At 51.5% G+C, this 27,173-nt stretch overlaps 1 protein-coding gene across 1 annotated transcript in view; it reads left to right on the top strand.

Annotated features, from left to right (window-relative positions):
• The window catches only part of WSCD2 (WSC domain containing 2), a 55,290-nt gene extending 29,344 nt beyond the window's left edge, over window positions 1–25,946 (top strand). The window contains exons 4-8 of the mRNA XM_068990131.1: window positions 6,364–6,485; window positions 9,856–10,030; window positions 15,867–16,031; window positions 18,286–18,486; window positions 25,508–25,946. Of these exons, the coding sequence (XP_068846232.1) occupies window positions 6,364–6,485; window positions 9,856–10,030; window positions 15,867–16,031; window positions 18,286–18,486; window positions 25,508–25,860 (1,016 nt within the window). The 3' untranslated portion in view covers window positions 25,861–25,946. The remainder of the gene's footprint in view (window positions 1–6,363; window positions 6,486–9,855; window positions 10,031–15,866; window positions 16,032–18,285; window positions 18,487–25,507) is intronic.
• Window positions 25,947–27,173: the final 1,227 nt, after the last annotated feature.

The raw sequence follows: 27,173 nt of genomic DNA, 5'->3' as shown, positions 1-27,173 counted from the left end.
TCCCTGCATCCAGGAAGGCAGGAAAAGACCACCTAGGAGATGCCAGGGTAGGAATTCTACTTTCTCTAAGGAGCTAGATCCATAGACTTTTGCCTGCCCCTTCCCTGGGGTCTCAGATGGTAAAGAATCTGCCTGCAATGCAGGAGACTTGAGTTTGATCCCCGGATCAGATTGGGAAAATCCCCCAGAGAAGGGAATGGCTACCTACTCCAGTATTCTTGCCTGGAGAATCCCATGGACAGAGGAGCCTGATGGGCTACAGTTCATGAGGTCAAAAAGAGTCGGACACGACTGAGCAACTAACACTTTTACTTTTCACAAAGAGAATCAAACTCCAATGTCAAGAAACCCCAGAGTGACAGCCTTGGCTTTGTGAATGGTTAGTGGTCAAAGGGGAGTGAGTACACACCCCAGTGTTTTGGAAATGCCCAAACAGGGTCTGGGGCTGGTTTCTTAGAGAGGGTAGCCCAGAGTGTAGGGACTCAGAGCTCAGATGTTCCCAGGCTGGAATCCAGATACCTGTCAGCTCTGTGGCCTTAGGGAATCACTTCCCCCTCTGAGCTTGTTTCCCCTTCTGTTTGATGGGGAGAGTGAGACCTGCTTTGTCATTAGGAGTATAAAGTGTATCACGTGTTTACACAGTGCCTGGCACATGAAGAGTATTTGATCAAAAGTGGAACGATCTTAGACTTAGATGCCAGTCTTAGCTCTGCCTCATAATCTGGGTGACTTTCATCAAGTGGTTTCAGTCGTCTAAGACTTGTGTTTCCCTGTCTTAAAAATGGGGCTCCTTATACCACCGGGGCAATGCAAGTGTTCACCGAGGCCATGTGTATTCAGCTTAGTTCCCAGCTAATAGCATGTTTGATGTGACTATAACTATCTAAGGGGGCTTCCCAGGTGGCACAATGGTAAAGAATCCACCTTCTAATGCAGGAGACACAGGAAATGCAGGTTCAGTCCCTGGGCCAGGAAGATCCCCTGGAGGAGGAAATGGCAACCCACTGCAGTCTTCTTGCCTGGAAGATGCCATGGACAGAGGAGCCTGGTGGGCTACAGTCCATGAGGTCACAAAAGAGTCAGACAGGACTGAAAGAGCAAGCATAAGCATCTAACCATTCTAGTAGCATCATTATTATTGGAAGAAGCATCGAATTGGGAGACCGAGTAACCTGGCTTTGATCTCACTCTGTCCTTAGCCAATTTTGTGATCCTGGAAGCCAGAGTGCCTCCTTGAACCAGCCGTGGCAGCTACGGCTCACGGCTACTGTGAAGATTCAATGGATCCAAAGCACCCAGCCAGGAGCCTGGCATCTGTGGAGGCTCAACAAACACTAGTAGAGTCTAGAGAGAGAAGGGGAGCCCCCTTATTTCTGAGAGCAAGGCCAGCATCTCTTTGTCCTGGCACCTGAGTTGGCATCCAGCTAACTGAGTTGTTTGGTTAAGAAGGTTTGTGCACACCACTTCTGGCCTCCCATCTCATTGCTGTAAACCTTAGCTCAAATGGGCTTCCCTTGTGGCTCAGCTGGTAAAGAATCTGCCTGCAGTGCAGGAGACCTGGGTTCGATCCCTAGGTTGGGAAGATCCGAGAGGGGAAAGTCTACCCACTCCAGTATTCTGGCCTGGAGAATTCCATGGATGTCCACTTTCACTTTTTCTCAAATACCTGACTCTCCTGCCTGTCCTTGCCTTGTATGGCACATTCTCTGAGCATCATTAAAACTTTCTTGTCTGGGAAGGCCTTACAAATAGCTGTGACAAGAAGAGAGGTGAAAAGCAAAGGAGAAAAGCAAAGATATAAACATCTGAATGCAGAGTTCCAAAGAATAGCAAGCAGAGATAAGAAAGCCTTCTTCAGCGATCAATGCAAAGAAATAGAGGAAAACAACAGAATGGGAAAGACTAGAGATCTCTTCAAGAAAATTAGAGATACCAAGGGAACATTTCATGCAAAGATGGGCTCGATAAAGGACAGAAATGATATGGACCTAACAGAAGCAGAAATATTAAGAAGGGGTGGCAAGAATACACAGAAAAACTGTACAAAAAAGATCTTCACGACCCAGCTAATCATGATGATGTGATCACTAATCTAGAGCCAGACATCTTGGAAAGTGAAGTCAAATGGGCCTTAGAAAGCATCACTATGAACAAAGCTAGTGGAGGTGATGGAATTCCAGTTGAGCTATTTCAAATCCTGGAAGATGATGCTGTGAAAGTGCTGCACTCAATATGCCAGCAAATTTGGAAAACTCAGCAGTGGCCACAGGACTGGAAAAGGTCAGTTTTCATTCCAATTCCAAAGAAAGGAAATGCAAAAGAATGCTCAGACTACCACACAATTGCACTCATCTCACATGCTAGTAAAGTAATGCTCAAAATTCTCCAAGCCAGGCTTCAGCAATACATGAACCGTGAACTCCCTGATGTTCAAGCTGGTTTTAGAAAAGGCAGAGGAACCAGAGATCAAATTGCCAACATCCGCTGGATCATTGAAAAAGCAAGAGACTTCCAGAAAAACATTTATTTCTGCTTTATTGACTATGCCAAAGCCTTTGACTGTGTGGATCACAAGAAACTGTGGAAAATTCTGAAAGAGATGGGAATACCAGACCACCTAACCTGCCTCTTGAGAAATCTGTATGCAGATCAGGAAGCAACAGTTAGAACTGGACATGGAACAACAGACTGGTTCCAAATAGGAAAAGGAGTACGTCAAGGCTGTATATTGTCACCCTGCTTATTTAACTTCTATGCAGAGTACATCATGAGAAACGCTGGACTGGAAGAAACACAAGCTGGAATCAAGATTGCTGGGAGAAATATCAATAACCTCAGATATGCAGATGACACCACCCTTATGGCAGAAAGTGAAGAGGAGCTAAAGCGCCTCTTGATGAAAGTGAAAGAGGAGAGCGAAAAAGTTGGCTTAAAACTCAACATTCAGAAAACGAAGATCATGGCATCCAGTCCCATCGCTTCATGGGAAATAGATTGGGAAACAGTGGAAACAGTGTCAGACTTTATTTTTGGGGGCTCCAGAATCACTGCAGATGGTGATTGTAGCCATGAAATTAAAAGACGTTTACTCCTTGGAAGAAAAGTTATGACTAACCTAGACAGTATATTCAAAAACAGAGACATTACTTTGCCAACAAAGGTCTGTCTAGTCAAGGCTATGGTTTTTCCTGTGGTCATGTATGGATGTGAGAGTTGGACTATGAAGAAGGCTGAGCACTGAAGAATTGATGCTTTTGGACTGTGGTGCTGGAGAAGACTCTTGAGAGTCCCTTGGACTGCAAGGAGATCCGACCAGTCCATTCTGAAGGAGATCAGCCCTGGGATTTCTTTGGAAGGAATGATGCTAAAGCTGAAACTCCAGTACTTTGGCCACCTCATGTGAAGAGTTGACTCATCGGAAAAGACTCTGATGCTGGGAGGGACTGGGGGCAGGAGGAGAAGGGGACGACTGAGGATGAGATGGCTGGATGGCATCACGGACTCGATGGACGTAAGTCTGAGTGAACTCCGGGAGATGGTGATGAACAGGGAGGCCTGGCGTGCTGCGATTCATGGGCTCACAAAGAGTCGGACACAACTGAGCGACTGAACTGAACTGAACTGAACTGGGGTGACCAATGCAATGGGGCTTCACCTCTGTGCACCCTGGGCCATGGGATGGGAGACCACGGGACACCAGTGGCATTTGGGGGTGTGGCGATTCTTCATTTGGAAGGTGGAAGGCCGTCCTGTACAGAAGAGAATCTGCATAGTCTAACCTCCTCCTTATCATTTACACGTGGGGAAACTGAGGCCAAGACCACAGCACCCAACACCTTCGCTTCTCCCCAGCCCGGAGTGAGAGGTGGGGAAGTGGAGGAGATGGCGCTGATAGCAGGAGTCTGCAGCATGCTCCGGAGAGTAGTCATTTAACCCAATTCCAGATGTCATCTCAGCTTGCTAGATTTCCCTCCACCACGAACAACTTCAGGCTCCAGGGTGCCAGGTTGTAGGGATAATCACTGGGGTGCCTTTGACAGCTGAGATTTAAAATTTCCATTCCTAGACTCCCTCCCCCTCCTCCACCATCCTTCTGCCTGAGGAGTAATTTCATATCTTTTTCTCTGCACTTAAATATAGGTATGCTAAAAAAAAAAAAAAAAAGGCGGGGGTTGGTGGCGGTGGGCTGCTTACCAGTACATAGACCCGGATACATACATGGATGGAGATATACAATTTTTGCAGCTTGCTTCCCTTGCCCCAAGGGTTAGCATCATGTTTCTGAGATAATCCTCAGCACGATTTTGCTGACAGTGGGTCTTCAGTATTGCCATACAACCTCCCTTTCTAAGTCCTGTCTCTCTCATTTGTCACATGAGAGTTTGCTATGGACCCTGCAGAGTTCTCAAGAAGGTAAAATGAGATGGCATTTGCAAAGGTCTCGGAAGGGTGGATAACACACGGTAGTCACCGACACGTAGTAGACCCTCACTAAACGGCTCCTGCCTGTGTGCTCCTGGCTCGGATTCACTCGTCAACAGCGTCCTTTGTTTTCTGCCAAAGCTGTGCTTCTAGAAAAACATGTTCAGCTCAAATTTGAGAACCATGGAACCCAATTTAAAATGGGCATCAATAAGCCTTTAGATAAATTTGACAGGGGCCACTTTTAACTGTTAAAATTTGTCTTTATTATATTAAAAAATAAATGTGCACTGTCAAAAAGGTTGGGAAAGAGGTTTACAGAAAAAGGTGGAAATAAAAATTGTCTATAATCCTATCCAGTCAGTCAGAGTTCTCCAGAGAAACAGAACAAGCAGGCTGTGTGGAAATGTATAAATTAAGAGATTGGCTTAAGGAAGTGGCTCATGAAATTGTGGAGGTTGGCAGGCCTGACATCCAGAAGCTGAATTCCTTCTTCCCTGGAAAACCTCTTTTATTTTCCTCTCTCATTCTTTCAACTGACTGGATGCAGCTCACCCACATTTCAGAGGGAAAGTGTCCTTAAAGTCAGCTAACTGTAGATGTTAATCCATCTACAAAAAACGCTCTCAACAACACCTAGAACAGTGTCTGACCAAACAGCTGGGCATCATAGCCTCACAAGTTGACATAAAACGTAACCATCACACCTACTATTCAGAGATAACCCTCTAGAGATTTATATTGAGAGATCATTTGTGTACAAAACTGACATTTTATAATAAGTGGAGTGTCATCTTTTCAGTTTTTATTTGGCATCCTATCTTGAATACATCTTTGGAGAAACAAAGCTCTCTCTAAAGTAGACGTTAGCCTCCTTATTCTTATGGGGCATGAATCCCAGTGTGTCATCATCCCACACATTATTTGTCCACACTTCATTGTTGGACAATGAGGTTGTTTTCAGTCTTTCCTGTGTTAATTTAAATCATTTCTGCAATGAGCATTCTTACTGAGAAATCTTTATGTGTATCTGTAGTGAATGCAAAAGGTATCCACCCAAATCCTCTTTACCACCAGTGGCTCACATCTGCCCCCTTGCCTGAAAAATGATCCTTGACCCAACAGCTTCCCAGATGACAGACACTGAGGAGGGGTGGGCAGACAAGGCCAAGGTCAGACCCTTTTCCTTAAAGTGGAACCAACCTTGTGATGTCACTTACCCTCCAGGCTGAAGATGGTACCCAGCTAAGGTCGCATGCTTACTTAGCGCCTCCCCTCCTCTGCCCGCTTCCCTCTCACCATTCTCCTGAGAGCACGCCCTCAATAAAACACTGTCTCAGGGTGTGCTTCAGGTAAACTCAGCTGAAGACAACAGCTGAGTATTGTTTTGAGGATAAATTTTATTCAAGAGGTAGCAATGGCCTCCAAATTTTCTACTATGTAGCTTGGATGCTTCCACATTAGGGAATTAAAGGGAATCTCTCCAGTAAATCAGCCTCTTGTAGCACTGCATGGGGCAGACACTCTTGAGGTACTGAGTGTCTCCCCTAAAGCCCAGGATGAGGGGGCAGAGCACCCCAGTGCTGGAAGAAGGAGCGGGAGGACCCTGGACCCCTTGGCTTCCCTCCATCTCAAATGCCCAACCCTCTCCTGAGATCACGAAAATCCTCCATAGCATCTAAGTTGCCACCACCGAGGATGCAAAAGTGAGAAGTAGGAATGGTGGCAAAGAAAAGGGGATTGTATGGCCCAGCAAGAACATCTCAGCAACCCGGGTTGTGGACAGAGATCCTAGGGTTGAGGACATTCTTGGAATTTTCTAGCTCATGAATCTCCACTGTGTGTCCTTGCCTCCGCTGGGCGTCAGTTCATCAGTGCTTCCTTCAGAAGGTGGTTCTCCCAGCCTGCACCTGACTGTTCCTTTTCCCCTTGGCTCTCCAGATGGAAGTGCAGTCTTCCGAGGCTGCTTCCGCAGGCCCGACAACCTCTCCCTGGCCTTGCCCGTGACGGCTGCCATGCCCAACATGTCCGTGGACAAGTGTGTGGACTTCTGCACAGAGAAGGTGAGCCTGCTTTCACACACGGAATTCCAGGGAGAGCAGTGTGGGGCAGCTGGAGAAGCGAGATGCTTGGCTGGGGGAGCAGCCACCTGGCTGCTCTGAGGAAGGTTTTGACTGTGACGTGTGACGCAGGAGGGGAACTTGGATCCAAAGGCTGGGAGTTGTGCAGGGTCTGTTTCTTTCCCTCCGAGGAAGTGTGTTTGTTCTAATAGTGAGGACCGCTCAGGAGTGAGGGTGACATGTGAACTGGGCCTAGAAGCAGGCATCAAGGATTGCCAGGTAAAGCCCAGGAAAATCCCACTTTGGACAAGAGTGAGTTCCCCATCGCTGGAGGTATGCAAGCAGAGGCAGGGCAGGTGTGGCATCAAGAACTTCGGGTGCTGGATAGCAGCTGGACTGGGTGATCCAACTGGATGGTCCTTTCTCAGCCTGAGATCCCTGATGGATGGCTGACTGTTTATCCTTCTTCCCAAATCAGACAGAGAACTCCACAAGAGTAGAGGCTATGCCTAAAACATTTTGTGACCACTCTTGATACCCAGCATGGAGCTAAGCTCATCACTGGCATCCAGTGATATCTGAGAAGCTCCCTCCAACATTCAAGGTGAGCTAATTATATGATGGTCCCCAGGAGAACCCCCACTTCCCCACCACAAGAAAATGGTTACCCATTTCATTCATCCTCTCAGCTACTATTTGATGAGAACCTCCCTTGTGCCAGGCCCTTGTGCTCAACGTGGGGAGTGCAACGTTAGCGAGATGTGGTCTTTATCCTCAGTGATGCTGGCATTGGCTGGGGGCCGCTTTGTGGCTCCTCCTGGGTGCTCAGCCCACACCCCAGCTCCTGAATGCTCCCGCCTGTTCTGTCATCCTGCCTGGCTGTTTCTTTCATCAAGGCTCCTAATTCACGAAGCACCTTCCAGAAAGATCGAGAGGCAGCAACGTCGTAGAGGCTGCCACTTACTGAGCCCCTCCATGCACCCCTCTGTCCCATGGGTCACACAGCTTACCTCTCACAACAAGGCTAGGAACTGGGAATTTTCCTCCCCATTTCACAGATGATAAAACCAAGGCTCAGACAGTCACTTCCCAAGCTCACAGCACAAGCAAGTGGCAGAATGGGTTCTGACACCAAATCTATGGTCTTCTGAGCTCCTCTGGAGACTCCATGGGCTTCCTAGGTGCACTAGTGGTAAAGAACCCACCTGCCAATGCAGGAGGCATAAGAGATGCAGGTTCAATCCTTGAGCTGGGAAGCTCCCCTGGAGGAGGGCATGGCAACCCACTCCAGGATTCTTGCCTGGAGAATCCCATGGACAGGGGAGCCTGGCTGGCTATGGTCCATAGGGTCGCAAAGAGTCAGACACAACTGAAGCGACTTAGCATGCACACAGTCAGAGATGTCCACAGAGAGGCTTGCAGGAACTCCTCAAGGTCCAGGAGCCGTTCAAGGGCAGCCAGGTAACTTCAGGTCACCAAGCATTTCCTGAGTGCTTGCTCTGCTCCCTGGAGGCCTCCTGGAAGGTCAGGGGAGCTGTTCATAAGATTTTTAAAAGTTTGACCATCTTTTGGTCCAGCTTTCTCTCTTGGGCAGGAATCCCCCTCCCATGGCCTCCCCTCCAGGTGGACATCCATCTGTCCTGAGGGCCCAAGGGGAAACTACAGATCAGCTAGTGGTGAGGGACAAAGAGGAGATGGTGAGGTCACAGGGTAAACCAGCGTGGAAAAGTGTCCTGCTGTACACAGAACTGGAGGGAAGGGAAGGTGTGGGCAGGTTGTAGGGGCGTGTGGGGTACAGGAAGGCCCTGCTGCATGCCTCCCGCTTCTATTTTCCCCTAATCTCCTTAGAAGGGGCCACAGGAGAAAACTGGAGGGGATTAGGTAGACAGGGGTCCAAAGCTGCTTGTGCCAAGTGGTGGAGGGTCTGAGACTTAGGGGGTCAGAGGGGGCTTCAGTATGTGTCACCGGCTAGAAAACAGCCTCCAAGACAGCCCAGGCTCAGCCACCTGCCTCCCAGCAGCAACTCTCTGATCTTAGGCTAGGTGCTGTAGCTCAGATTCAGTATCTGAAAAAGAAACCAAACCTACCGTGGCCAAGCTCACCGGATCCAGCCCCAGAGGTGTGACCTTGGTTTGTTAGCAGATTATTCCTGGACCAGCTACCAGGGAGAATTCGGCTCCATGGGTCTGAGCAAATTGGACAAAGGACAGTCTGTTGCCCTCCAAATCTCAGGTCCAGCCTGCTCCCACTTAGCTCTTCCAATGAGCAATTAAAGCAATTAGGAGCCTCTCACCAAGGGTCGGACATGACTTAGCGACTGAACCACAACTCCCAGCAAAGACAGTGGTTACACATGGGTAACGACAGCCTCTTTGGCTTAAAAGAACAGTTTCAGACAGCTTTTCCCAAAGCATGGGCTTCATACCATGATCAGCCCTGGAAGATTGACTGGGGAGTAATTCAAGGCCATGAGAAAAATTTTCCTTTTTCAGTTTTCTCTCAGGTCCTCCAGGAGAAAGCTACTTCTCAGTGCAGCAATGGCTTTAACACCTCTCTCCACTACACTAATCTCCCTTTGGCAGGAAAAATGGAGCTGACCCCAGGGAGTTCTTGGCAGGCAGGGTGCCTAGTTAGAGTTTAATTACATGGTTTTTTTTCTATAGTATTAGAGTCTACAGTATGAAAATATATGAAAACGCTGCTTCTCAATCAGCACTACTTTTGAGAGTGATTAAAAAAAAAAGAAGTTCCCTTTGAAATCTGAGTCTCAAAGCGTGACTGGAAATGTGTGTCTCAAAAGGAAACAAATGGCACATGTGCACGCTCACGCATGCGTGCTGAGTCATGTCCGACTCTTCGCGACCCTGTGGACTGTAGCCCTCCAGGCTCCTCTGTCCATGGGATTTTTTCAAGTGAGAATACTGGAGCAGGGTGCCATTTCCTCCTCTAGGGGACCTTCCCAACCCAGGGATTGAACCCAAGTCTGCTTCTCCTGCGTTGGCAGGAGGATTCTTTACCACTAGCACCACCTGGGAAAGCAAAAAAGTAAAACTATGTGAGGTGATGGGCATGCTAATTAGCTTCATTGTGGTGATTATTTCACAGTGTATGCATATATCAAAACATCAAGTCATACGCCTTAAATAAATGTGATTTTTATCTGTCAATTATAGCTCAAGAAAGCTGGAAAATGTAAATAGTACAGGAGGTACGCAGATAGGACAGAATCTTCCTAGTGAAGCTTGGGGACCCTCGAGTTGGAGAGGGTGATGGAGAAGGCGGCGGTTGGAACGCAAATCCTGTTTGCATCCAGAGTCCAGGCTGCCGGGGGACTCAGGGACTTTCTTCCCTTCCTCTCTCGCGTCATCCCCAGGAGTACCCGCTGGCAGCCCTTGCAGGCACTGCCTGCCACTGTGGCTTTCCCACCACACGGTTCCCCCTCCACGAGAGAGAGGACGAGCAGCTCTGTGCCCAGAAGTGCAGTGCGGAGGAGTTCGAGAGCTGTGGGACCCCCAGTTACTTCATCGTGTACCAGACGCAGGTCCAAGGTAAGCCAGCCCCCACCCCACGCAGCAGGCCCCCAGACGCTCTCCCAGTGACCGCCTCCCACACAGAGGTGCTCCAGCCAGCCCGTCAGCAAGAGAAGCATGCAGGCTAGGGGGCAGAGGGCAGAGGCAGGGCTAGCGGGCATGACCAGGCTTAGAGATCCTGGAGGGGCAGCATAGGGAGGGCCCTCGGCAAGCGGGATGGTTCTGGAGACCTTCCTCTCCAGCCCTCAGACTGAGCACCCCTTGGTGTCTCTTCCTGTAAAGGCGGCAGAGAGATTGAGCGAGAAGACATCTGAACTGGGAGTGGGAGACTTGGGTCTTCAACCAGACCTCCAGCCAGATCACTCACACGATCCTGGCCAAGTCATTTCTCCTTTCTGGGCCTCAGTTTCTCCATCTGTAAAATGAAGCGGTAGATTGTTGGCCTTCCAGTTCTAGAATCCTGCAAATTTATAATTTTTTCTTCTCTTTCTCCATCTTACTCATCCTTTCTACTTTCATCTTTCTCCCTTTGCCGGTGGAACCCACACTTGATGTTTATCTCCTCTTCCACCTCTTGGGGGCACCAGGCAGTGATGATGATGGTGATGATAGCGATGATGATGGTGGTGATGATGGTGATGATGATGGTGATGATAGCGATGGTGGTGATGATGGTGTTGGTGAGGATGGTGAGGATGATGAAGATGATGATGGTGACGGTCATGATGATGGTGACGCTGATCATGGGGGTGATGGTGATGACAGTGATTGTGACGGTGGTGGTGATAATGGTGATAGTGGCGATGGTGATGGTGATGATAGTGCTGGTGACGGTGATGACGGTGGTGGTGATAATGGTGTTTGTGATGATGGTGATGATGGTGATGGTGATGGTGGTGATGATGGTGGTGATGGTGGTGATGATAGTGATGATGATAATGATGGTGATGATAGTGATGATGATGGTGGTGATGATGGTGGTGATGATGGTGGTGATGATAGTGATGGTGACGGTGGTGATGGTGATGATGGTGGTGGTGGTGGTGATGGTGGTGATGATGGTGATTGTGATGATAATGATGGTAATGATAGTGATGATGGTGGTGATGATAGTGATGGTGACGGTGGTGATGGTGATGATGGTGGTGGTGGTGGTGATGGTGGTGATGATGGTGGTGGTGGTGGTGGTGGTGATGATGGTGATTGTGATGATAATGATGGTAATGATAGTGATGATGGTGGTGATGATGGTGATGATGGTGGTGATGGTGATGGTGGTGATGATGGTGATGATGGTGGTGATGGTGATGGTGGTGATGATGATGATGGTGATGGTGGTGGTGGTGGTGGTGATGGTGATGGTGATGATAGTGATGGTGATAATGATGGTGATGATAGTGATGATGATGGTGGTGATGATGATGGTGGTGATGATGGTGGTGATAATGGTGGTGATGGTGATGATAGTGATGGTGATAATGATGGTGATGATAGTGATGATGATGGTGGTGATGATGATGGTGGTGATGATGGTGGTGATAATGGTGGTGATGGTGATGATAGTGATGGTGATAATGATGGTGATGATAGTGATGATGGTGGTGGTGATAATGGTGGTGGTGATGATGGTGATGGTGATAATGATGGTAATGATGGTGATGATGATGGTGGTGATGGTGGTGGTAGTGGTGGTGGCCCTTAGGGACTTTCTTTGTTCCAGGCTCAGTGTTGAATCCTTCGCATGCATTTTCTCGCTGATTCCCCTCAGCTTTCCTATGAGGCAGGAAGAGTCATTATGCCTCCTTTACAGGTAGAGAAACTGAGACTCAGAACAGGACTTACCTGAGATCATGGGGTTAATAAAATTTCTAGAAGAAGATCTTTTCTCCTGCTAGAGGCATGATGAAGGGTGAGTGGCACTTGGAAAGGTAACTTGTTGGGATGCCCGACCCAAAGAAAACCTGCGAAGGAGTACTCCAGCATCTGAGAACACTCTCCACCTATGTGTGTCAGTCCTGTGCCAAGCCTCATCTCACTTAATTACAGAAAGCCCACAGTAAGCCTATGATCAGGGCAGTATCATCCCCATTTTACAGACGGGAGAACTGAGACTCAGAGGGCTTGAGAACTGGCCATAATCACACATCTGTAAGAGGGGCTTGCTTTCAGGTTTCTGACTCCACAGGCCAAGCTAGAAACCTCTGACCACAGGGCAAAGGGCACTCCGCACACCTTCTGGAGCCTGGAGAACTAACAAAACACCACTGGGCTAGACTTCCTCTTCATCTCCCAGGACCCTAGCCCATGTACAGTTGTGCAGGTTGAGCACTGCACAGGCACAGCCTGAAGGAAGAGTGATGCTTGAGAGCCAGCCCGTGCTCGGCCCGCTGTGCTGTGCACTTGGGCCGACACTGCGTCTGCTCAGGGGAAGGGGTGGGTACCTTGATCTGACTTGCACAAAGGTGCTGTAAGAGCTAGCGGCAGCCCCACCAGCAGTCTGCCCCTGTGTGGCCTGCTGTGGGGTAGTGGTGGCCAACTGTGGCTTCCTCCCTGGCAGCTGAATCCCACTAAGAGCTCAGTGAGCAGGAATGTGTTTCACCAGGGTGGCCTCTGGCTTTGTTTACACTCCAATGAGGAAGGATGAGTGTTTGTTAGGTTCCAGGAAGAGTTGGTTGGTCTGTACAGAACTGTGTAGCTACAGGTTGGGGGGAGGGTCACACTCAGCTTAATTATCCCATGACCAGGAGCAGCTCTGATGTGAACAGGACCCGGAGCCTAGTCAGTAGCCCCTGACTGATGGGTTTGCTCATTCCCAGGCCACTACTGCTCTTCAGCTCCCACGTCGCACTTGCAGGACCCCCACCTTGGGGAGGTTTGAGAGTCATGTGGTTCATGAAGCCACCAAGAGCATGTGCCAGGATGACTGCCATTTATTGAGCACCTACTGTGTGCCAGGGACTACCTGAGCTCTTTAGACTGAATTAACTCATCTAATCCTCACAACAGTCCAACAACATAGGTACTGCGATTATCACCATTTTACAAACATGGCAACTCAGCACAGAGAGGCTGAAGAGCTCGGCCAGAGCCACACAGCTAGGACAGAGCAGAGCTGGGATTCAGACCGAGGCAATCTGGGTCCTGAGCCTGCACTCCCGATCTCAGCTTCTCAACATGCCCTGCACATACTTCCCGTGCGTTGTCCATCGGATCCTGTAAGGTCCGTCAGCCCCACTTTAGAAGTGAGGAAACTGAGGCTCAGGGAGGTAGAAAGCCTTGTTCAACATTGCACAGCTAGGCCATGATCAGCCTGGACTGAGGCCAGGCCTGTCTGATTCTAACTATGTACTACACTGCCTCCAGCATCTGTTTTGATTTGTGGAACTTAAGAACCAAATACACTTCCTTTTTAATGCTGAAAATAAGCACCTTTACTTCACCTTCCAGACAGTAGTTAAATGGAGAATTCTGTTTTCAGGGGAAATTGAGGGGCCCGGTTCTTTCTCTCTCCCAACATTTTATTATGAAAAAGATGTCAAAGCTCCAGAAAAAAAAAAGTGGGAAGAGTTACACAGTGAACATGCTAGACTTATCCTACAGATTTTACATTTCTCAACGTTATGGTCTGTTTACTTTCTCATGCATCTCTTCATTTCTCCATCCCTCAATTTTTCTTCCTGGATGCATTTCAAAGTAGTTGCAACATGATTACATTTCAGTCCTCATATCACTAATTATAATTCAATATTTGCTTATGGTTTTTCAAAGTAACATTTACATGGGGCAAAATGCACAAATTTTGAGTGTACTGTTTAATGCCAACTGGGTCCTATCAAATCCACACCCCTGTCAGAATTATAAAACGTAACCACGTTCCAGAAAGTTTTGTATCTAGGCTCCTTTTTTGCAGTGTGTTCCCATGAAAACTATTCCCAGACACCTGCTTGGCTTGATAAAGATGCTTTTCCGCTTGTTTGTTTTCCCAAAGTCTGCTCTCCTCTGAACAAACAGATTAAACATGCATGGCAGGGGAAGAGAGCTGGTCTCTGGCTAGCAGCATCATTACTAAGAGCTCACAGTGTGTGAGCCCTGTGTTCACACTCAATACCCGTTCTCTCTTCTAACCTTCCTGAGAACCCCAGGATGTCACCATTATCAGCGTCCCATGTTACAGGTGAGAAAACTGAGGTTTATTCAGATCCATCATTTTTCCAAGGCTGCCTACCCAACAAGGAGGTGGCAGAATTGGAATTTAAGTTTACGACTTCAGACTTTCCCCTTGAAGGGCTCTTTGGAGAAAGCAGTGTGGCTTGTGATGAGACTTCGATAATGGCAGCTAATACAGAACAGGAAAGACCAGGGTACCATCTTGGAAGGATTCTAAGGGCAGGATGATGGCAGGTAGCAGATGCTGCCAAGTTAACAAAGCAAGGGAAGGCTGGATTGAATGGTGGATGGTCACTGGTGACTTTAGCAGAAGCTGATTCTGCGCAGTGAGCAGGGCAGAGCCGGAAAGAGCCCCATGAAACGGTGGAAGGAGGAAATGGGATGGGGGGTGGACAGCTCTGCCAAAAGTGAGACTGAATCGGGTGTGGAGTGAAAGTGGAAAGTGAAAGTGTTAGCTGCTCAGTCGTGTCCAACTCTTTGAGACCCCATGGTCTGTAGCCCACCAGGCTCCTCTGTCCATGGGATTCTCCAGGCAAGAATACTGGAGTGGGTTGCCATGCCCTTCTCCAGGGCATCTTCCCAACCCAGGGATCAAACCCAAGTCTCCCACATTGCAGGCAGATTCTTTACTGTTTGAGCCACCCAGGAAGCCACAGGCGTGCAGAGAAAGTGTGCTTACTGGAGGGGGACTTTTATTTTTAACGATGGAGTTATTTGTTCATGTTTGAATGCTAATAATCAAGTCAGCTGAGAGAGAGAGAAGACATGGGGAAAATAGATGGAGTTATGAGCTGGGGGAGGAGAAAGGAGATGGAACAGACGCTAGAGCAGGGGTCACTCCCTTCTCCCCAGAAAGTGGGGGCATAGGGGAGGAGAGAGGCTGAGAGAGCAGGCTTGGGGCTCAAGGGGCAGGAGAGCCAGGGCAGAGGAGGGAGGGGGCTTGCCTGCCGTGACTTTACGGTAAGGATCGAGGTCATCGGTCCAGACTGAAGAAGCAGTGGTAGGACCAAGAATCCAGGATTCCTTCCTCTCCCTTTCCTACTGCCGAATCTCCTTTGCTGGGCCATCACCTGTGTCTGTAGAGAGAAGTCAGCACTGTGGCCTCTTAGCTCCAGGAGCGGCTGCAGTGGGGGGATGCCGAGACGTGACGTTTTGCATCAGCTCCGATGCTTGTGGCTGAGGGACCAGGGCACTTGGCCCCGCCCAGTCAGGCAGGAGCAGAGCACAGACGGGCCCGGCGCTGGCAGGTGCAGAGGCGGGAAGGGAGAGCGGGTGGGTGGCATGAGCCTAGGAGGAGGCGAGGGCCAGGCCGCACAGAGCTTGGAAGTCCAGATGAGAACCTCGGCCTGGGCCCCATGCAGATGGCTGCCACGCGTGGGTTTTAACCTGGAGGAAAGTGTGGGGATGATAAGACAGACCCTCACTGTTCAGGTGATAAACAGGTTGGAGAGGAGGCTCATCCTCCTGGCTGGCTTTTATTGAATCCCTTCCGTGTGTGCATCCTCCTTTCATATATTATCTCATAACCCTGTTCCCATTTCCAGATAAGGAGATGACAGGCTCGGAAAGCACCAGCTCTCACAGCTGGGAAGTGGCAGGGTTGAGACTCACACCCTAGTCCCTTCTGGACAGTCTCCTTCCGATCGGCCCCTGCCCCTGAACCCTGTCTGTGCCCTGCCCTCTGCAGACAACCGCTGCATGGACAGACGGTTCCTCCCAGCCAAGTCCAAGCAGCTCATTGCTCTGGCCAGCTTCCCGGGAGCTGGCAACACGTGGGCTCGCCACCTGATCGAGCTGGCCACAGGCTTCTACACTGGCAGCTACTACTTCGATGGTTCTCTGTACAACAAAGGTGAGGAGGCACGGGGGATGGGGATTGGACCCCCTGGAAGGACATGGGAGTACCCCTTTCTAAGCACCTACTGCAAGCCGCTCAGCTCTCCCGGGCATGTTGATAGAGACCTACTATGTGCTTAGTGAGCTTCCCTGATGGCTCAGATTGTAAAGAATCTGCCTGCAAGGCTGGAGACCTAGGATCAATCCTTGGGTCAGGAAGATCCCTGGAGAAGGGAATGTCTCCCCACTCCAGTATTCTTGCCTGAAGAATCCATGGACAGAGGAGCCTGGCAGGCTACAGTCCATGCGGTCGCAAAGAGTCAGACATGACTGAGCAACTAACACTTTCACATGCTTAGTATCTTCCCTTCACTTTACATCCCACAGACATTTCCTGAGATCATGCCGTTGGTATCTCACCTGCATCTGTTTATCAAGCACCTACTATGTGTCTGGGACCTTCCCTCCATTTAAGCCATTCCTTCAGCTCTTACTGTATGCTGGGCACCTCATGCGGGACAGTGAGGCCCGAAAGGCAACAGGATATCCCAAATCACTCACTGAGTTGGAAACACAGCCAGCATCTTGAAAGCCTGGTACCTTAGCTTTCTAATTGGCTTCGAAGAGACCACCCAAATGCCTTCACGGGCACGAGAGGCCGAAAAGGTGAAGAGCACAGTCTTGGGCGGCATCGTGGCTTGGGTTTGAACCTTAGCTCTGCCTCTTGCCAGCTCTGTAACTTGGGAAAGTTATTTCATGTCTCTGGGACTCGATTTCCTTATCTATCAAATAAAACCCTCATAGGATAATTGACAGGATCAAATTGTCTACGACATGTAAAGGGCTTAGAGCCGTGTCCGGCACAGAGCCCATGCTCTAGAAGCCACCACTGGCTACCCAGAACTTCTTTCAGTTCCTCAGCTTTTGAAATGAAAACCTGATCAGGTCCCTCGTTTTTCTGCATTAAACCTTCCAAGGACCATGTAGTCTTTCTGGTCCAGTGGTGGCGCAAGTGGTAAAGAGCCCAGCTGCCAGTGCAGGAGACAGATGAGAAGCAGGCTCGATCCCTGAGTTGAGAAGATCCCCTGCCAGAGGGCACGGCAACGCAACCCAGTATTCTTGCCTGGAGAATCCCATGCACAGAGGAGCCTGGCAGGCTAGGGCTACAGCCCATGGGGTTCGCAAAGAGTCAGACACGGCTGAAGCGACTCAGCACAGACTTAACTCGTCATCACAACCCCCACAACCCTCTCTGGCCTCATGCTCCCCTCTCGCCCTCTGCTCATGTGTGACACATTTCTTCCCATCCCCCACAGGGCCTTTTCACTGGCTCTTCTCACCTGGGCTGGTAAACTCTCCCCCATCCTTCAGTTCTCAGCCTAAGTACCTTCTTGCCCCAGGAAGCCTTTCTGGATGGTGCCTGACTGGGTCAGTGACCTTGGCCAGGCTGGCTGGGCCGCTCCAGCTGCGGACTGCAGGTTGGGCCCATGTCTGTTCCGTGGGTGTCTCGCCCTCTGGGACCAACAGCTTTCCAGGGCGTGTCCCTCTCACAGTAACAGCAGAAACACACGCGTGTGCTGCGCTCACTGCTTAGTCGTGTCTAACTCTTGCGACCCCGGGGACTGCAGCCCTGCAGGCTCCTCTGTCCGTGGAATTCTCCAGGCAAGAATACTGGAGCGGGTTGCCGTTTTTCTCTATGGGGAATCTTCCCGACCCAGGGATGGAACCTGTGTCTCTTGCATCTCCTGCCTTGGTGGGGGGGATTCTTTACTGCTGAGCCACCTGGGATGCCCCCAAAACACACCCAAGTGAACAGAGACGTGCTGGGTCCTAAGACGTTGGCCAAGACCCATTTCCCACCCCGTCCATTGGCCAAAGCAAGCCATACGGCCATTCCCAGCATCAGTGGGGTGGAAATGCGGACTTTGCGCTAAGGGGAACCCTCAGGCACATCACGTCAGGCCCCCCAGCATGGCACCTGGCCGTGAATACTCCTCTTCTGCAGTCCTAACCAGGGCAGTGACTTTACATCCATGCCACTATTCGAATGGTCTGGCTCTCAAGAACTGTGACCCATGGAGTTTTTGCAAGTCATTTTCTCCCCAGCTCCCTGGCACATAGTAGGTGCTCAACAAACATGCGAGTGACTGAATGAGTGGATGAGTGAATGTCTGAGGATTCCGGGGGTGGCCCGGGACGGGGTGGGGCAGGCCTCCTGTCTCCCCCAGCTCACTGCCGTGTCCCCTGGCCCCCTCCCCGGCTGCGGGAAGGGTTCAAGGGTGAGCGGGACCACTGGCGCAGTGGGAGGACCATCTGCATCAAGACGCATGAGAGTGGCCGGAAGGAGATCGAGGCCTTCGACGCGGCCATCCTGCTCATCCGCAACCCCTACAAGGCCCTCATGGCGGAGTTCAACCGCAAGTACGGCGGACACATTGGCTTTGCTGCCCACGCCCACTGGAAGGGCAAAGGTACCACTTGGGAGCGGGGGCCGGGCACCAGGGTGCCGAGGGCAGTGGGAGGGGCCTGGGCTGTCTCCTGCCAGGGGTCCAGGAGGACACCCTTGAGGGCGTGTGTGAGGTCCCAGGTCCCACTTAGAGCTGAGAAGGTATGCTTCTTTCATGCCACTCAGCCCACGAGCATCACGCTCTGTGAGCCAGGCTGTTATCATGGCATAGAGGTTAGGGGTTGGGCTCTGGAGCAAGACTCCCAGAGTTCGAATTCCAACTCCACCACTTCCAGGAAAATCTCCTTCGCCTCCATGAACTTGGATTGTCCAGTTTATAAAATGGAAGTAATAAAACTCAAGAAGTCAGCCCTTTAGAAGCACTCCATAGACCCTCATGTAATTGAAGGGAATGGTAGCCCACTCCAACATTCTTGCCTGGAGAATCCCTCAGACAGAGGAGCCTAGGAGGCCCCAGTCCCTGAGGTCACAAAGAATCTGACACGACTGAACGACTTTCATTTTTTCCCACACTGATTCAAAGCAGGTTCCAGACCCTTTCCTGGGAATCAAGAGACCTGAACCTAGGTCAGTGGCAGAGTGGCCAAGAGGTCATCTGTGAGCTCCTGTGAGCATCATTCCAATCAACCCTCCCAGCAGAGGTTAAGTGACTTGCCCTTGGTCACAGCTGGAAAGTCACACTGTCAGTCTCCAAGCGCTGAACTTCATTAAGATGATCTGAGATTGGTGTTCATCTCTGGTGCTCAGTAGATTCCAGAATGGGAGAATGTCTCTGTGCAGAGCAGTGGCCCCACCGTAGCGGGGGAGAGCTCCAAAGTCAAAACCCCTCAAACCCCCGTATCAGCTATCACCCATGTCTCCATTACTGTAGTGACAGTCACCTCCGTGAGTGTTTGCAAACTCCCACAGTTAACCCTGTGTTGTGGATGGGGCAAGCTAAGTTCAGGGAGGTTGAAGGCGCTCTTCTCGGAAGTGGTGGATCAGGGATTTGAACCCAGGGACCACTGAGCTACGATAAAGAATTGATCAGAACGTCCATGGCCACAAATCCTCCCACACAGAGCCCCTGATGCTGAGTAGCTGGTCTGTAAACGTGAGCCCTCCCCGCCTCATTCAGCCTCGAGGAACCAAGCTGCTGCAGCCTCTGGCCCCAAAGGTGTTTCCCACTCCCTCCAAACCTTCCCCATGCCCCCCGCCCCCTGACAGCTGCTCCACATTCCAGCCCCTCCCCAGAGAAAACCAGAGCAGACAGGATGACATTAACCCAGCCAATCACACTCAGCGCTGATGTCATCGATGAAAACCCTTGGGCCTGCCTGACCAACTGTGTGCGCCCTGGCTTCCCAGTTTGCTCAGGGGGCTTGTCTATCCTTTCCCCTGCCAACCCACTCCCTCAGTGGGTGACATTTGTTCCCAGGGGATAAAGAGGTCTCTGAATTATTTATTTGTAGAACAATCGAAAATGAACATTATTTGTGGCCAGGCTGAGAAGCCCACAGGCACCAATGGCAGGACCCTGCTCCAGGAGCACATGCTCTGCTTGCCAAGCGGGAAAGGACCCAGGAGGTCGCTGTACCCGAGGGTCCTCATTCCCGCCAGCACATCTGAATCCCAGGAGGAGCATGGGAAAATCCCAGTGCTCAGACCGCACACTGGACCGCTACAGGGGTGGAGCCTGGACATCGGTATTTTTTAAAGCAGTCTGCAGGCAGGCAAATTGATTCATTCTCCCTGTGGCTCAGATGGTAAAGTGTCTGCCTGCAATACAGGAGACCCAGGTTTGATCCCTGGGTCAGGAAGATCCCCTGGAGAAGGAAATGGCAACCCACTCCAGTGCTGTTGCCTGAAAATCTCCATGGACTGTCGCCTGAGGAGCCTGGTAGGCGATAGTCCTTGGAATCGCAAACAGTCGGACACGACTGAGTGACTTCACTTTCACTTTCACTGTTAATGGGGAAGATGAGGCCCAAAGAGAGACAGGGGCCTGGCAGGATCACTCAGGCATGCGATGGCAAACCAGACCCAGCTCTCCAGCTCCCAGTAATCCTGAAACTGAAAGAATTTGTCGCTCAGTCTTGTCCGACGACTCTTTTGCAATCCCATAGACTGTAGCCCACCAGGCTCCTCTGTCCATGGAACTCTCCAGGCAAAAACACTGGAGTGAGTTGCCATTCCCTTCTCGAGGGGATCTCCCTGACCCAGGGATGGAACCTGGGTCTCCTGCACTGCCTGCAGCTTCTTTACCATCTGAGCCACCAGGGAAGCTGACTGCTCCAAATAAGAAGTGCGGGACTCACTTGGGAAGCTCACATGGGACCAGGCACTTAGCGGTCATTATCTCATTTAAGCCTTCTAATTCCCTGGGGAGGTGAGAAGGGCCGCCACCACCACCGGTAGCCGAAAGTCACCCCAGGAAGGGAGCGAGTCACGTGTCTCAGGCGCCAGGAGTTGACTGAGCTGAGATTCAAACCCAGGCATTAGCCACCAGGCTCTGTCTTACCCCGGTGTGTCTCTGACCTGGTACATTCAAAGGTTCCCCTCTTCTGGCATAACCCCTCCTCTCAGGTTCAGGCAATTTCCTAATTCCCAGGAGCCACCTTGCCTCTTCTTCCCTATTCAGGATGACTGGGAGCTTTGAAACCAGAGATAAGGGAGACAGCAGGAGAGGCTGAGTCCAGAGGCTGCAGGGGACAGGAAGTGTGGGACACACATCTCACACTGGGGGCCTGGCCCCCTCATCAGTCTGGGATGGCGCTTCCTTCCAGACCTCACCCAGGGCTTCAAGTGCTCTGCCTGAGCGCCTTCCCCAAAGAGCACCCTCCTCACGGCCCCCGCCCTGCCCAGCCCTCCCCTTTTCATTAACATCTGACCCCTGACGGCACTTGGGTTTGAGACCCTTGCTTTAGGGTCCTTGTTCCAGCAGCATCAGTATCACTTGGGAATTAGGAATGCAGATTCTCAGGTTCCACCTCAGGCTTCCTGGATCAGAACTCGCATTTTCACAAGATACCTTCCAGAAGCCTCACGTGCACTTTAGAGTTTGAGAATCGTTGATTCAGGACTCAATCGGCCTAGAATGTGAGGGTCACTCTCACCTAAGGGCAGAGGTCAGCCACCTGCTGAGTGTGTCCACCCCACCCTGCCTGTGACCCCTCCCGGTTACAGCTGGGTCGAGGCTCCTGTCACCCCCCACCCGCCCACCCCCAGCTTTTGGTTCCATAACGTTAATTTTACGATCTCCCTGGAGTGAGTCCAAAGCAAAGTTTTATGTGATATGATTACACAAGGTGAATCGTCCTGGATCTGCTTAATGAAACAGAGACCATGTTTAATCATTCCTTGGGGAATTAAATACAGTTAAGCTATTAATCAGGCCCCGGTTCCTCCCGATGACAAGATGAAGCAGAGGGTGGTCAGCCCGTGTCCTGCCAGGCCCACGTGAAGAGCAGTTCCGGCGGAACCAGCACTCATTACCAGTGGTCCATGGCGTAGCATGCCTTTATTACCCAATTTGAAGGCAGCCATTAATTACCGGGAATCCCGAGCTAATTGAGGGCTTTTGTTTTTCATTTTTGTTCTTCTTTCCAGTGAAGTCGTTCAGGAGCTTCAAGTGAGGTATCTCTGCTATAGGAAGAGGTATGAAGGGAGCAAATATCTGCTGCCCATAAAGGATGGGCCATGTGGGGCATCTCAGAGATGCTGGGTGCCAACATCAGGGCTGTGGTAGCCACGGGACTCCCCTCGTGGCCCAGTAGTTAAGGCTTCACACTTTCACTGCAGGGGGGTTGAGTTTGATCCCTGGTCAGGGAATCTAGGATTCCACGTGCCATGCGGTGCCGCCAAAAAAATAACAATAATTGTGGCCAACATTTATCCAGCACTTCCTGGGTCTCAGGTCTGGCGGCAGGGTCTGCAAGTCTTATACCAGTTCCGCTTGTACGGGGGAGGTTTTAGCAAGGCTTCCATTGTGAAGATGGGTAAACTGAGGCTCAAGGACAGTGCTTGGCATCCCCAGGCCACACAGCCAATATGAAGAGGAGCTGGGTTTTGAACCCTAGCAATCTGACTTCAAAGTCATCTGTGAACAGACCCCGTATCTTAGACAACACCTGAAGGTGAGGCAAGCGATCGTAGACTAGGATCTGGGGCGAAAAGAATGCTAGAAATGGGCAGATCAGGTGCTCTTAAAGGGTTTGCCAGGAGGGCAGGAGCCAGGCTCAGTCTGGGATAGATGCACGAATCCTGCCACGGATGCCCACTGTGTGGGCTGGGGCAGATGGCTTCATGTCTCTGAGCCTCCTTTGTTCCCGTGTACATAAAGGAGCTGGTGCTTCCTCCTCTCCAGGCTTCTTGTGTGCACTGCCCGAGACAGGGCCTGCGAAGTGCCTGGCACAGACCCCCGGCTCACAGTAGGTGTTCAAGCAATGTACATTCCCATCCCAGGGAGGTTTGGAACCCACATCTCCCTCCCACCTGCATCCAAGGCGGGAGCCATGTGCTGGGGGACCCAGACCATTGTGCAGATGGACCCTTCCTTTCCCTAAGGCCCACTCTCCAGGGGCCTCTTGAGATGGTCGCAAGCCTGGAAGTCCAGATATGTGGGCTGCTGGGTGACCGATGGTCATCCCCGTCCCCCTGGGCTTCTGCTGTGGGCGCGGCAGTTGTCCTGAGTCCCCGGGGATGCTGTGAGATGACGCAGCAGCAGGGAAATGCTTCTGCAAAATAAGGAAAACAGACTATACACATGCGAGATTTTTCCCTAATCACACAGATACATCTGTGTTTAACCCATTATAACAGTAAGGGCCCAATTATCCAGATACATTGTAAATAATCTATTTGAAGGCTAAAAAAAATACCTCTGTCATCAGCATAAATATTTTCCAAGCAGCCATGGTGTTCCTGGGAGGCGCTGGGGGAGCAGGAGCCTTGCCACAGATTCTGATGTGGTCTGCAAAGAAAGAGGAACCCTTAATCACATCGCCACTTGGCTGCTGGGAATTTCAATTTAGTTCAACAACCATTTATTAAGCCCCTGCTGGGTGTAAGGCAGTGGGAGGGAGTGGGGGGGTGAGGCTTCTGTTTTCTGGGAGAGATGGGGGCCTGGAATGAGGCAGGCCTGGTCTGGATGGTGCTTCCCGGCTATGTGACCTTGGGCAAATTACTTCACCTCTCTGAGCCTCCATTTCCTCGCTGGTGACGAATGAACAGTAGTCTTTTCCTTTCTGGGTAGTCACTATGATTAAATGAGATAAGGGGTGTCCATCACCCAACAGGGGTGAGGATTTAGTTGTGAAGGACCAGCTGGGCTCCCCAGCCCAGCTTGGGAAACTTGCTGACCCTCATTCAATAAAGAGATCCCTCTGGAAGGTGCAGGGTGGCATTGTCCCTGTGAGAAGTCATGGATGCCCGAGGGCTCCTTCAGGGTTCCTGAGGGTTCCTTCAGGGTTCCTGAGGACCAACCCTTTGACTACTATCCAGCTGGGGCTCAGCATTGAGGCTGCACATCCCCTTCTCTGTTCCCAGCATCCTTCATGACCCCCCTCTTGGGTTCCCCTTGATCACAGTTTCAGCAGCTCCAGGGGCTGGCTGGCTGTCTCTCTGAGGTCTTCTCCAGGGAATTTCCCACATTCTGTTGTAGCCTGTCTTTGGAGCCAGGAGATCCCATACAAACATTCCCAGTCTTCGTGACAATCCATCCTGTGCTTTTACCATACCACAGAGGAGCCGTGTGTGATACGTCAATAAGAAGCAAAGAGAGAACGAATCGGATAGAAAGGTGTCAAGATGACAATGTAAATTCGTTGTTGTTCAGTCACTAAGTCGTATCTGACTCTTTGTGAACCCATGGACTGCAGCACTCCAGGCTTGCCTGTCCTTCACTATCTCCCTGAGTTTGCTCAAACTCGTGCCCATTGAGTCAGTGATATCATCCAACCATCTCATCCTCTGCCGCCCCCTTCTTCTCTTGCCCTCAGTCTCTCCCGGCATCAGGGTCTTTTCCAATGAGTCAACTCTTCGTATCAGGTGGCCAAAGTCCTGGAGCTTCAGCTTCAGTACCAGTCCCTCCAATGAATATTCAGAGTTGACACTGTAAATAATCCGACTCAAACCATGCCCTCAGCCCAGAGGTGGTACCTGCCTGAGCCTAGGGAGTTAGGGAAGGTGGCATCTCACCTGAGAACAGAATAATCACAGTGGTAATGATAACCAGAGTTTACTGAGCATCTACAGGGCACTGGCGCCCCACTCCAGTACTCTTGCCTGGAAAATCCCATGGATGGAGGAGCCAGGTAGGCTGTAGTCCATGGGATCTCGAACAGTTGGAAACGACTGAGCGACTTCACTTTCACTTTTCACTTTCATGCACTGGAGAAGGAAATGGCAACCCACTGCAGTATTCTGGCCTTGGAAATCCCCTGGACAGAGGAGCCTGTCGGGGTCACAAAAAGAGTTGGACACAACTGAGCAACTGAGCAACTGAGCATGCCTGCCTGTTAAAACATAAAAACAGAGTAGCAAAGATTTATATATGTCTGTGCCTGGTGTGGCGTAAGGCCCAGACAGATGTCTTTCTACTGCTAAGTCACTTTAGTCGTGTCCGACTCTGTGCGACCCCGTAGACGGCAGCCCACCAGGCTCCCTTGTCCCTGGGATTCTCCAGGCAAGAACACTGGAGTGGGTTGCCATGTCCTTCTCCAATGCGTGGAAGTGAAAAGTGAAAGGGAAGTTGCTCAATCGTGCCCAACTCTTAGCGACCCCATGGACTGCAGCCCACCAGGCTCCTCCATCCATGGGATTTTCTAGGCAAGAGTACTGGAGTGGGGTGCCATTGCCTTCTCCAGACAGATGTCTTGGGTCTCCCCAAAGAGCAGGAAGGACTAAGACTGTGCCGGGCAGAAGCAACAGCCCGGAGGCGGGAGGCGGGAGGCTGGAGGCGGGAGGCGAGTCTGGCCGTGTCAGGGCTGAGCGGTGGTGGTGGTGCACGCACGTTGGACCCACGCCTCCCCTCTCTGTCCACGCAGAGTGGCCGGAGTTCGTGAGGAACTACGCCCCCTGGTGGGCCACTCACACGCTGGACTGGCTCAAGTTCGGCAAGAAGGTGCTGGTGGTGCACTTTGAGGACCTGAAGCGCGACCTCTTCGTCCAGCTGGGCCGCATGGTGGGCCTGCTGGGTGTGGCCGTCAGGGAGGACCGGCTGCTGTGCGTGGAGAGCCAGAAAGACGGCAACTTCAAGCGCTCCGGGCTCCGCAAGCTGGAGTACGACCCCTACACGGCGGACATGCAGAGGACCATCTCCGCCTACATCAAGACGGTGGACGCGGCGCTCCGGGGGAGGAACCTCACGGGCGTGCCCGAAGACTACTACCCCAGATGATGGGTGATCAGACCGGGGCAGGGGGCGGGCCGTCCAGACCGAGCAGGCACCGGGCACTCCGCGCCCCTGGGGAACCCCACCTGCCAGTCCGCTCTCCCGTGTAGGTAGGGACCATCCCCTTGGCCTAGCGTTGGCCTCCGATGAGTTTTCCGCATGACGAAGGAGGCTCAAGGGAAGAGATGGTGCAGGCACCTCCCACCAACTCGCAACCGCCCCCCCACACCCTTTGGAGATGGAGGGGCTGCCAGTTTGGGGAGTTCCCGCCGCCTGGACCCTGCTCTGTCTCCCGTGTCCCTGACCCCCGCACCTGTGGGAAGGAGGGCTCCTGGGTGTCCCGGAGATCCGGGTTCCCCACCGCGGGTGTGGGGGACCCTGGCACAAGAGCTGAAGGGAATGGCGTAGAACAGAGTGGCCCCAGACTCGCCCCAGTGCTGGGCTGAGCGCTTGTAGCCACCCGTACTTCCCACCCAGGATGCAAGGTGACAGGGTTTATCTGGGCCGCTTCTGTCTGCAGGAAGATTGCTGGGAGGTTTCTCCATGGGTTTAGGTTTCTGACATTCTGAGTGGGTCAAAGAGGCCGTGGCATTCAGGGGAGGTTACCTGGGTCCACCGGGGGGGGGGTCACAGTCATCCCGAGCCCCCATGTGGTATGCTCACCTTGGGACCTGGGATTCTGCCCTTTCCTCCCTCGCTGTATCCAGGGGGTGACCCGCTTCCAGGGGTGACACCTCTCTCCACCGTGGAGTCCCACACATTGATCTGACACTGCCCTTCCGACCCCTACCAGCAGGTCCTCTGCTGTCCAGGAGGGGAAACAAGTGTGCCCCAAATCACGTGGACCTATGACCAAAAGAGATCCCCACAACCTTCCCAGACCAGCGGCCCCTGCTTTGGTCATAGTCCAGGGGGTGCCCTTTAAGGAAAGGGGTGAATGGGATGGTTCTTCATGTCCATACAGACGCTGCTCTTTCGATGCTGAGACGTCCAACCAAAGGACTGGGTGGCTGATCATCTGTCTTAGAAAGCATCAAGTTCCAGGATTCCCTCTCTCCCCTCACCTTGGGTACCCGTGATTTCGCATCCGGCCCCCACCTGCGCACCTGCACCCCACCCCCATGTAGATGCAAAAGCCATAGGTCACAGCTCTCTGCTGTTCTGTCGGGAACCACCCCCCACCCAAGCAGCCCCCTCTGAAGCCTTGGGGTGCAGGTAAATGCTCATTCCCAAATAGCCAAGAGACTATGGAGAAGGCGCGTGTAAAGAGATATATTTTTCTAAGAGGAATATGACTCATACATTCCACCCCCTGGGAA

Source organism: Capricornis sumatraensis, chromosome 17 (genome assembly GCF_032405125.1).
Source record: "Capricornis sumatraensis isolate serow.1 chromosome 17, serow.2, whole genome shotgun sequence".
Classification (NCBI taxonomy): domain Eukaryota; kingdom Metazoa; phylum Chordata; class Mammalia; order Artiodactyla; family Bovidae; genus Capricornis; species Capricornis sumatraensis.
Note: the sequence above shows the minus strand (reverse complement) of the source record. Positions and strands in the feature narration are given on the sequence as shown.